The 13,099-nt window shown below is 36.1% G+C and overlaps 1 protein-coding gene across 1 annotated transcript in view; it reads right to left on the minus strand.

Annotated features, from left to right (window-relative positions):
- LOC140230571 (dual specificity mitogen-activated protein kinase kinase 5-like) overlaps positions 1–11,177 on the minus strand; it is a 34,865-nt gene extending 23,688 nt beyond the window's left edge. Inside the window, exons 1-6 of the mRNA XM_072310713.1 lie at positions 11,046–11,177; positions 8,797–8,845; positions 6,655–6,722; positions 2,040–2,109; positions 1,438–1,475; positions 610–674 (exon numbers count right to left, since the gene is read on the minus strand). Of these exons, the coding sequence (XP_072166814.1) occupies positions 610–674; positions 1,438–1,475; positions 2,040–2,109; positions 6,655–6,722; positions 8,797–8,845; positions 11,046–11,144 (389 nt within the window). The 5' untranslated portion in view covers positions 11,145–11,177. The remainder of the gene's footprint in view (positions 1–609; positions 675–1,437; positions 1,476–2,039; positions 2,110–6,654; positions 6,723–8,796; positions 8,846–11,045) is intronic.
- Between the last annotated feature and the right edge of the window lie 1,922 nt (positions 11,178–13,099).

Here is a 13,099-nt window from a genome sequence, read left to right on the forward strand (position 1 = left end):
AGTGTAGATATTACACTACTCTAAACTAACAATAATTCAAAGTATGATAACAAATACATCCTACCTTTCCCAGTAAAGTTATAAAAAGTGAACTAAAAGGTGAACTAAGAGGTTTGTGTAAAAATGATATAAAGACAATATGATATAATGATTCAGTTGCTTGTCTGTACTACACATGCTATTCTTGAGTGTATAATCACAACTACAAATGAGAAGTAATTCTTCAATCACAAACTTGCGCAATGACCAAAGTCAGTGCATATGATCGGCGACAGCATATTCCCAAATTAGGTGCGTGATACCAAGTGAACACTTGAGTTATATTTCCCATGGGTAATGTAGTTGTGTATTGATATATGTACATTTGCTTTTAAAATAATAGCTCAACAACACCATTGTCATGAAATATACTGAGCAGGAACAGACTGTCCAATCAGAAATTAAAGCTGCAATTCTTTCTCTATCTCTATGTATCTACCTATCAACTATCTTTGTTTAATAACTTTCATCACTATTTGTATCTCTGTGTATCTACCTATCAACTATCTTTATTTAATAACTTTCATCACTATTTGTATCTCTGGCTGTCCGGGGGTCTTCTTAACTCACCCATATCCTAAACTGATTCCACTGTCAGCCCCCTTTGGCACAGCTCCTGCTGGTCTGGTGTTCACCTGCAAATCAACCATCAACATTCACACATATACCAGGGCTTCATGAACAGATACAAAGCAGATGATCATATTACCTTCAAAATAAACACATAGCACTAATAATAACAAAAATAACATCACTACAGCCTTTTGTTGCTCAGGTGAACACTCACTCACAACTACTGACAAATTACATTATGTAGATTATTCAGAACAAGGAAAACCTTTGATTTTTCTTTTATCTATTTATTCATTTATTCATTTACGGGCCAACAATTATCATCTCAAACATATTAAATTGAATAGATTGCCTACATCTCGAAAAAACGACAACAATGCCATCTTAAATTAACTTTTTAAATTAACAAATGTAAGAAACCATCTACTACTTAGCCCTGCAAATCTGAAATAATTATCTACTAAATAAACCCTCAACATACCAGGTACAAAAAAAAAAAAAAAAAAAACACTGCAGGGCTTCTCTGAAAAATATACCACCCTCAAAGAACGGGTCACTAAACTTTCCCAAAGAGCAGCAGACAAGTAAAAGCCACATTATTGCTTAAGCTTCTCCTTGTTCTCATACAGAATCTATGGGAAACTATTGACATATATTGATGATGCTATTTTTGTTTTTGACACCACTTCAGATGTTTTGAAGGCAAGAATCACATTTTGCCTGAGAAAATGGAAAATTGCTCACATGTGGCATGTAAATTGAAGTTAAGTAAATATATTTCATGTATGTATTATTTGGAGAGGAAAAGCCACGCTGAATACTTACAGTCAGATTGTGAATGTTTTTCCTTCCCCCAGCTTTGACTGGAAAATGCAAAGAAAAAAGGGGAAAAAGTAAAATTCCTTTCTCATTAGATCACAATCAAGAATGTTTTCACGTTACACAGAAATCATAGACCAAATATAGGAAACCAAATAAACACAACAAAAACAAAGTATGTGGCAAATGCAAAATCAGATGTGATATTGTTTTGCTGCTGGCACCATGCCTCTCATCATTACTCTATGAACACAACTGTTATCAGAAATAAAAAAAAAAAAAACAGTTGTCGTAATTTGCAAAACCCCTCACTTCTTGTGCATGTTGCAGTTGGTGCCAGAAAGGTGCAAGAGATATTTGAGAGGAAAAACATCATCAAGTTTGGAAATGATTCATGACAATGCAGATTACATTTATTTCACTTTAATAAAGTTTGGAAGTTATTCATAGTCGTAGTGGTGGTGGTGGTGGTGGCAGTAGTACTGGTATTACTAGTCAAAGTATAAATGGTAGTTCAAGCAGTAGTAACAGCATGTGTAGTAATAGTTGTTGGAGTATAGTGACGGTGGAATCTTTTCATTTGCACATTGGTAGTCACAGCTGCTTACCCTGTGGGTAGATGTCGAGGGGCGGGGCCATGACACGTCGGGCTTCACACTCTGCTAGAACTGTCAGGTACTGTCAAAGAAAAAAAAGACAACAGTAGGTAGCTGCCAATCACATTGCTCGATTCTGTCACTTGACATCACACACTCATGGCCTGGAACAACACTGATCCCTTTTCAGCAAAAGGAAGCACAATACAAAAGTGCAGTGTGTTGTATGTTGACCAAATCAAGGAGGTTCAAGAGAATGGAGTCACAACTGTCGTATTTCCTTTGAAGTCACGTTTGATGCCGCCACTCGAAAGTATTTGAAGCATGTGGCAAACTGGATCTGCCGCGCAGATAGGAAGACAATTGACTCATGTCTCATTGCATAATCATCAGCCACTTTCTAACGAAAATATGTCTTTGTGATGGTAATTACTTTTCGCCATCCCTACTTATAAAAGATAGGTGGTATATAATGGTAAAGACACAGGGATGCGCGAATAGAAATTGCGCAAAAAATGATGAAATGAAAATGAAAATTACTCGACTGGCCGTGCCCGGCCACTAATCTGATATATCTATCAATATAGAATTATACTCGAAGATTATTCCATATCAGTTTTATTTGGAGGAATGAAGTGGAAAAGTGATAAAACCGGCTTTCCGGGAGGGTACAGTTTTAAACACTTTCACATGATACAGCTCTGATTTACACTTTTGCACATATTTCTTGAAGGGATTGACCTTTGTTTAATGAGCTTTATCATTAAGTGAGATTTCGTTTCATTTAATAGATAAACAAGCAAAATATAGCCAACATTAAGTTCACGTTCAAAATGAATCTTCAGATTGCTCAGCAAGACGGCGGCATCAAACCCCGCCACCAAAGGCACAGATGCACCTGTGGAATTCTTTTGTACATCAATAGAAAAGTGACAACTGTTTGAATAATTACAGCCAGTTGGAACTCCATCTCTTAAACCTCCTTGACCAAATGTATTTATCTGTCATTTACTTTGACATCATAGCGACATTTCAGTACAGGATGAATACTTCTGCTGACGGTTTGGAATCCAAGCAGAACAGGCTACATCCAATCAAATTTCATTATGCAAAACAAACAAACAAACAAACAAAAACAAAACAAAAACATGATAATATGCAGAATTCTCTTGATACTTTCTTCATACCACTTCCCTTTCTGTGACATCACAGATTTTTGCAGCCTTGTAATCACTCAAAATAATGATCAAAGCCAATATGAATGAATCTCATCTTTATCTATAAAGTTTCAACATATATTCTCACTGTTGAAGCATCCCCTAACCAGCAGTTAATGTTGATTGGATATAAAGCCATTCACATTTTGTAGGTCAGGGGTACATCTAATTCAGGTTTGTACATGGGGTCAACCATTTGTAAAACCAAGATTACACATGTGGTCAACTTGTTGCAGTGTTGAATTACACGTAATTTCAAAAAGGTTGGCATTTAAAAGAAAGCAAATATTCAAATGGACCACACATAAATCTATAATCATTTAACTTCTAAGCCCATGTTGAAACATAATTTTGAGCATTAGTTTCATCAGGATAGCTGCACAAAATAGCTTCTCTTTAATCCAACAGACAATGTACAGGTTACACTGTTTCAATTAACAGACATTCTCCCTGTCTTACAGTCTAACGTAGACATAGTGTATTCATTAGTCAAGTGTATTCATTAGTCAGAAAGTAAGACTTGCAACTTCATCAAACTATGAGTGCCCATATTCATCATATTGGGTGTGGGACCATGGACTTTGACCCACTTCACATATTCAGGTTAAAAATAATCTTAAATGAACATCACTAGTTTTGTGAAACTGACAGTTAGTATGCATTCTATGAAATGTTGACAGACAAGCATCAGAATCAGTTGCTTCACATTTGCTATGAAGAGAGCAAAGTAGGCATCAAAAGTTTGCACCTCAGGGGTCATAGGTCATTCATATCATACATGCCTGGGTCACGGGGTTCACATGGTACTCAGTCAGTGTCTGGAGTATCTCCCAGGGTTTGAATTCTCTACCCTGAGGCTGTGTGTCGGCACTGTGTGTCGGACAAGATACCATCTGTGCTTTCTCTTCATCTTCTATTAGTATCTTTATACTTTCATTTTTCTCTTTTGGCAAAGGTCTCTCCTTTCTCTCTCTCCCTCTCTCTCTCTCTCTCTCTCTCTCTTTCCATATTTCTAACCTAGATCTATCTCTCTATCATCTCTATTGGGGACCTTTATAGTGATTGCATTGTAACTAATGAGTGAAACACTTTCACATTCAACAGTTGCTGAATAACAATTAGGATATATGTAACAAGCTACTATTTTTCACCGATCATACATCAAGTTTTGTTTGTTTTGTTTTTTCTAGGGAGTGGCGCTTATGTGCAAGAGAGTGTGAAAATTCTTGTTTGAAGAAAAAAATGACAGGATGTACTGAAAGCGATTTTAAGACAAAAAGAATGACTGAACCAAAGTGCAAGTGCTTTCACTCATGAGAAAATATCTTACTGACTGAGTTACAGAAAAAACAAGAATTCAGTTAAATCGCTTTTAAGCATCCACTCGTAGATACTCATTAAATATCCTCCTGAGACTGCTATCAATTACAATTTCTTAGTGTAGAGACAGTCTGACATGTGCAAACTATACAGAACCAACAAAAGAGATTGAAAATAGTCCAGATGTCATTATTCTTACTCACTTACATGTGTATATAACGTTCTTTCTAGCAAAAAGTAGCAACTTCACTTTCCTTTGTCTGTACAAAGGGAGGATCACATGATGTTAGTTAAAAATGCCACTATTTTGATACATTGCATCTAATGCACATCCCAATAACTGTTGTTCTTTTTATATGATTTCTACTTTCCATGATGAAAGAAGGTATGATTCCTTCTTGTATTGCAACAAATAATCCTTTTACTCTGCCTAGAATAAATGAATGAATAAGTGAAGAAGTGGATGAGTCAATGAATGAAATAATTCTTGCACAACAAATGAATAAATTGCACTTCCAAACCTAGCTCATTCTCAAACACATGTCCAACTTTGTCAAAATGGATGTGCCCAAGCACCGAGATACAATTCTAGCAAGCACATTAAAGGAAGAATGAAAAAGGAACAAAAAAAAAAAATGCTGAGCGGGATATCATTTCTCTGCAGTACAATGACTCATAGAAACTGATGTACGTGTTGATGAGTACAATAACTGCACTAATGTACAGAGGATGTTAGGTATATCAGGATTACCATTGACCCTGTATGCCTGCGTGCAAACAGGAAAATCTGCAACAGGATCGTTGTACACATAGTACCCACACATTTTTTTTTTCTCTGCCCAATTGTATTCTCATGTAGTATGCTTACCATGCTTTATTGTGCATTAATGTGTGCTTAACCTTGGAATAGGAAGGACTAGTCCAAGAGTGAGACAAATATGGATTATTTCAACAAAATGAGGCAAAACATTGTGAAATTTGAGCATAGTCAGGGAAATATCAAAGAACATTAACATGACTTGAATGTCAGTACTTGGTCAACCAACAAAAAGAACACCATCATAATGATTGGGTGACTATAACGTCATTTTCAAAGTACTCCTTAACTGTTGTGTGCACGAGACTGCTGCAAATTTCAGTTTTTCCATAAAGAGGGATTTCCTGTCATAACCTTGGCAATCCTTCATCACAACCAGGGCCCCGTTTCATAAAACACATTATCAGTAACTACTGCCACATTTCTATGACAAATTTGCTCTCAGCCAATCAGATGTAAGGATTTCAGTAGCTTCTAACAACCATCGCAACTTGTTATTGATAACAAGTTTTATGAAACAGGGCCCAGGATCATTATGTTCTGACACACTTTCGAAGACAATAGAATAAATTTATTAGCATACAAATACACAATACAAACTGTGTCATTGTATCACTTTATGAATTCAGTGCAGGATAGGTAAGCATATATGATAAAAGTATCAGGAGCCACATGGGCAAGACCTACTTATTCTGAAATGCCTTTAGTGTATGCATGCACTGGACTCCTACTGTAACTGCCTGATAATTTGTATATATTTTATCTCTTATGGCAACCTAGGATGACATCTCACAGCACTTTATATCGGGGAAAGGACGCTATAATGATATCAACTTTTAATAATAATAATAATGATAATGATAATGATAATAATAATAATAATAATAATAATAATAATAATAAGAAGAAGAAGAAGAAGAAGAAGAAGAAGAAGAAGAAGAAGAAGAAGAAGAATACAAAATAATAATGATAATAATGATAATAATAATAAAAATAATAATACTAACAATAATCATCATCATCATTATCATTATTTCATTACTATTATCATTATTACTATTATTCTTATTATCATCATTATTATCATTATTGTGTATGACCAACTAGACAGTATGTCAGATTTAATCTACTGATTACATGATCATTAGAACTTTCATGCTAATTTATCCAGTTCTACTCAGACTTTTGGGTTTTTTGTCTGACCATCTTCATCTGACAATGATGATTTCCCTGGAGATAATCTACTGTAAATATACAAATGATATGAACTTACATAGTTTATCATGGCCTCCATTTCATCATCACTGCGAACTGTGATACGATCACCATCTTCGTCTTCATCTGGAAAATGAACCAAAAGTAATAAGCATTATCGTTTGAGCTGACTGAATTGTAATGTTAACTAAATGCCGCAGTCACTCATTAAATGTAACAACACTCTGGGTTCTACTATCTTAAAATCAATTTTTTATTTTCTCACATGCCTTAAAAGGTTACCCATATCATGAAGTCACTTGCCCATAAAAACAAGAAAATATACACTGTAGAATGACACGAAGGCAAACCATGCTTTTAATAATGATAACAATTTTAATAGTACTCATGGCGCTGAGTGCGGAAACAGAAATGAATACGATATTAAGATATGTTACAACATACTCTCATAAAAGATAGAACATAAGAACAAACAAGTGAACAAACAGACAAATATTATATAATATACATACAGTCTGTAAACAAAATAGTTTGTCAATGTAAATTAAATAGCTAATAGGTAAGCTTTAACGTTCAATTGAAAGTATCAATGAAAGGTGCTTGTCATAGACATATTGGGAGGATATTCTAACACTTAAGTACAAGTCTGTCGCTTCTTCTGCATTAGTGATATCATCCATTCTCATCCATTGTTCTTAAGTTCAGATATTGCACCAATCCCTACTTTTACCCAGAGCATGTCTAGCTGGGTTGAATCATGGCAACCCAGTTCATTTTTAGACTTTACATGATCAATAGAATAATTTGAGTTTAGTTGCCACTGGACAGAAGACTTATGGATTTGTAACCTTAGCCCTAATTCTAAAATGCACTATAGGCGCTGTCAGACTGGCAAAAGATCAAGAAGTTTAAGATCACGAAGTTTGGGCCATTATTATGCGCGCAAGCAAGACTGCGCTGTCCGATGGCTAGTGATTGTGATGTACCAATGCACATCTGTACATGACAATGGTCTCTAGCTTCAGAGGCACCGCCCGCAAACAGATCGAGAAGTTTCACGGGAAGTTTCGCAGGAAGTTTATGGTCTCACAACTCTCTTATTGACCTGAACATACATCTCCACTTTTTTATTTCTTTTTTTTTTTATTATTTTGAATGAAAACTAAACAGAAAAAAGTTTAAAATCTAAAGCATCAAATGCCTGATTGTGTGGTAATCATCCAGCAAAGGTGACTGTAAGATGGAACGAGTTGTATTGGCTAGATTATTGACTAATGATAGATATGCTGGAATATATTGCCATGGCAAAAGACCCAAATATCAAAGCTCTCCCAGGTCTCCTAAAAATAGAACTTGAACAGTTCACTTTATTATTAAAAATATACAGTGCAGTTTAGACTGCTTTGCATCCTGTTGCATTGCTACATTTCAGATAGAATGTTTATCCTAAGCACACATTTTCCATCATGGATTCTGACTGGCTAAATTTATAATCATTTATGTGTGACTCTAGGCATAACTTGCAATATGATATAATTTAAAAGCGTTAATCTTGTTTCATAGCTCGGTCTGAAACAAGGAGATTAATAAAATGCATCAACCAGTTTTAATGGACGTGATATAAAGAAATGAAAGACATGTGTATTTGATGCAAAGGGTGCAAAATGTTAGGCTGCCTGTTTTTGAGAGACCATATTTTGACAAACTGATGCATACCATCCAAAACTTTGACAAAATTTGAGGCATTGTGTACCATGGTGATGGCAACACAGAGCACCCTCCCTACAGTTTTACTTGAAGCTTGAACTGATCACAAAGCAAAACTCGAAGTCCCATAAAATTTGTTGAGTATTCAGAGAATTATCCTGGTTATTTACATTTTGGTTTCTTTGGCTTGATTTTTCTCTACATTGCAACTTACTCATATCACTGCCTCACCACAACGATTTTACACGTATGGGAATGGCTTGTCAGACACTTAACCTGATATTTCACAAATTTATATGATGATAAAGAAGTTACATTGTATTTTCCTGCAGACTGCCGTGACTAATCAAGAACTCATCACCCCTTGCAGATGACAGATGCAAGGAAAATTTGTGACACTTCCCTTCCATCATCCGCTCAAAGTCAACCTTTCTTTTTAATCCTGATTACCATTTTTCATACACATCAAGATTTAAGAGGATAGAATACTTACATTCAAAGGCAGTTGGTGTATTATCTTGTAGAACCTGAGCTATTACCTCCTGCAAGAAAAAGAGGTAACAAAATGTGACACTCACCTCAATCACTTTATTTGTTCTGGACATATTAAAAAAAAATCAAAGTGGAGTATGAATATCCATGAAAGTGCTAGCCTTGGTTTTGCAACCTGACCATTTTTTTATATATATATTTTTTTTTTACATTTCATGAGAAAAAGTTTTTGAGTGTGTGCGTTTATAAATCATAAGAACAGAAGCAAAAGTTTTTACTTCACACCAACACAATTTTAAGTTTGAATATGAAATATAAACATGATTTGTGACCTTTCTGTTTTTAAAGTTCTTATGATATCCATCACTTATTTTGAAAATTTTGAACAGATAAAGCAAGCTTTAGAAGAAAGATGAATCTATTGTCATTTTGCACAATTAATGAACACTCACTATTTTGAAGACCTTACGTTACAGAACACTTCTTATTATGACAATGTGAGGAACAAGTACACTGTATAAGCCATTGAGGATGAGTCCCGAGTATACTCGGGCAAGGGTCTATGGGAAATGCGTGTTGTAGGAAAATCAGCCCATCCTCAATGGGTTAAGTTTAGTCAGTTTAAAAAAGGTAACTTAGATTTTGATTTCTGATGAAGATTGAGATGACAAAGCAGCACAGCAGGCTTAGCTAACACATGTGGGATTAATAGATTATAAATGAATAATTTCTTGACAAAATATTCTACAAAAGGGAAAGCAATTGATAAAGAAAAAGCTTTTGTGGGTTATGAAAATATAGTCTAGATCTACCGGGTACTTACTTGCAGTATTATTTGCTCAATCGTCAATGCACTAAAATTATTCATTTGCATTTAAATCACAGAATGCATGTAGAAGGGGATTCTAGTCACTTAACAATAGATACCCTACTCCTGTCAGCAAATATTAGAATATCTACATCCTCACAATGCAACATGGACAAAAGGAATTTAAGAACACTGTTTTAGAAGCACAAACAGTTGAATATAGTCTGATCTCTTCCGTAATAATTTTTTATCTATATTAGTAATAAATGTAACTGTTTGTGACTTTCAATCCCATGAACTTAAAAGCCAAAACATAGTTCTGGTAAGTCTGCAAAATTGTCAAATTTCGCCCCAAAAGGTACGCGTATGCCCAAGAAATGTATGGAATAACGCTGTAATGGTAAGATATTCGTTGGGTAATGATGAAAATGTGAAATATTAACCAAAAATGTTCACATCTCAGAACTTCCCCAATCGGAGTCCGGACTCGGGGACAACTCGGCTTCGCTTTGACGGCGGGGCCAAGTTGTCCCTCTGGATTATACAGTGTTGTACTATGGGAGCGCTTCTCGTTCTGGCTGGTCGCAGTTATGTCCGAGTTGAAACAACACGTGCAGTTGAAACAACACGCGCAAAGAACCTCTTTGGCGCTTGTGCAAAATTAATCTGTGCTCCTATCAAGTGCCTATATATAGAATATGGCGATCACGCACAGAGTATAAATTGTCAGATATAGGGCCGAGCTGTTCCCGAGACCGGTCCAAGTTAACCTGGATCTTTCTGGAATAAAAGTCGGTATACTGACTCTTAATACTTTTGATCTCAAAATACTCCGAAACAACTCATCATCCCGGCAAATCGCGTCAGCCAGGTAAGTTTCTTGGTAGACTCTTTCGATATAAATTTATTACAAGCAAATAAATTTATGAAATGGTGCCAGACGGGTTCTCAAACCCTTACCAAAACTATGTTTTCACTTTAACATAAAATTTACTTTCTTCAACACAGCATAAAATTTACTCGAGATAAAAAGATATGAATTAATTTATTAAATTTATTTTAAACATGTTAAATTAGAGTTACTCTAAATTACACTTGTAAATTTGTGTGGTGACTGTGGGAAAGATGTCTGCATGTAGCCTAATCTAGATCAACTTTCCCCTTTTGCTCTCGAAAGGCGACTGGTTGGACTTAGATAAAGAGGACAGGGCATACCGAGGACAGGTGCCCGCTCGTACCGTAGGATACTAAAATTTATGTGCATTCAAACGAGTACCCAAAGCAAAGCGCATGCAGTATATTCACTGCTTTCTACCACATAAACACGAACGTATGGGACCACTGGCTTTCCCGCTGTAGAAGATGACGACCAACGACCATTGCGCAACCGGTATCGCGACAGTCCCGTCAAAATCGATTCTTCGGGCAGAAAATTCACTTACCAATACTCCTTCAAATGAAAGCTGGCCTAACTGTACCGTCCAATCTACATCTTCCCCGTTTTGGGTCTTTATCCTGATAACAAGTGGTTGGGCAGCCATCGTCAACAATCACGGAAGCCGCATCCACTAAGTACAGTTTGATCGTGCAGCAGTGCAGACACAGACACAGGCAGGCTAGGCATATGCAGTACATTGCACACACAGCGCTAGCGAGCGTTTGATATCTATCTAGTCTGTATTTCCAGACTCTTTAAATTTCGAGCCAGTCGTGATGATCCGATAGAAATAATTGTCTTTTTAGTAGACCTATACTATAGTAACTTACTGGATCGATGATTTGGACTGCTGTGTTGTTTCTATTGTTTTGCATATAAAAGCATCATACCGTGAGTTGAATTTCTGTACAAGACACTCGTTTGTTTGTTCAAAACTTCAACTTGTGTCTTTGACGGCGGAAGCACTCTATTTGCAACAGTTCTGAAGATCTCGTGCAAAAAAAAAAAAAAATGTCTTTACTGTATGGGTAAATACAGCACGTAACGATAAAGCAGACATATCATTTTACGTTCAGTTTAGAGCACAAACCAAAAAAAAAAAAAAAAAATCCCTGAGCACCAGTAGAAGACATAGTTTATTCAAAACGTTACAACAGCAACAAACAATTCCAACCAATCAAACAAGCAAGAAAGCAAACAAACAAACAAACAAGACAACTGTAAATGGACACTGAGATTTTTTTTTTCAACGCTACTGTTTAATCGTCACTCTAGTCGAGGCTAAAATTTCTGACAGGTTTGGTCCACCTTCCCCTCCCCCACCCTTCAAATTCAGCCCGCTGTTTGCCAAGTTACACCTCAGCATCATCATCAGACAGTGAGGTAAGAGCATGGAGATGCTCTTCCCACCTCCCTGTTAAGAGGTAGTCCAGGGAGGTGGTAATCAGAGTGGAACACCTACAGGGAGATACCGCTTGCTTGTGGAACGTGCGGGACGGGAGTGCCAGAGGAATGTGGGGTCTCCTTCCCACCTCCCTGGAAGCTTGATAGAGGATGGTAATGGTGATGATAATGGTGGTGGTGGTGGTGGTGGTGGTGGTTGTTGCTGTTGTTGTTGTTGTTGTTGTTGTACTTGTAGATTTTGTTGTCATTTCGCTACAAAAATCAATCTCGTTGGAATACCTAGAATGTCATTCCTGCGAGTAAACCTTGATTACCCAAATTAGCAATATGATCCTGTGTGGGATTGGGATAATGACTGACTTTTTTGATCCACAGACAGATGCGTAATCATGCGTGTTTCTATTATTATTGTTTAATGTTATAGGATGCTTACATTGTGAGGAGAACGAACCTGCATCAACTTATCTTATAACTTATCATCTTCTTACATCAGTGACTGAAAATAAGTGTACGGGGAAATTCAAGCAACCAAATTATATCACATTTCAACAACAACAATAGTAGCAGCAACAACAACAACAACAGAACAAACAACTTCTGATTTTTCGAGTTTGGAACTTGCTATTCTTATGTCTTGCATAATAAGTTTAAAAAAGTATCCATTATTGCTTTTGTCGACAGACTACATTGTATATTTATAACATGCATTGAAAGATGGGATATAATGCAGTTTTCTGTTACTAACTTTGATATATTTTGACTTGATTATTATACGAACGCAGAATAGTACTGTATAAATTGCAATTAATTCTGGATACAGATGGTATTCTGCAACCCACATCATGCAACTCTACTCTGATTTATTTGAGTTATAAACGTGAATATGATGCAAAATGAATATGCGCACAATACACGAGAAGGAAGCACCAATACGAGGTTTTTGGAAGAGACTTTGCATGCACACAACGGGGGCTCAAATTGATGACTAATGGTTTAGGTATTACTATAGTGTAGTGATTATTGTCCCTGCATCGTGCAGTGCGAGTTGCGGATGGCTCTTCAGAAAAAATAAAAAAACCACACAATAAAAATGAATATGTATGCATATATAAATGAAATAAAAGATGAAATGAAATATTTACATGATAATCGAAT

Source organism: Diadema setosum, chromosome 7, assembly GCF_964275005.1.
Source record: "Diadema setosum chromosome 7, eeDiaSeto1, whole genome shotgun sequence".
Classification (NCBI taxonomy): Eukaryota; Metazoa; Echinodermata; class Echinoidea; order Diadematoida; family Diadematidae; genus Diadema; species Diadema setosum.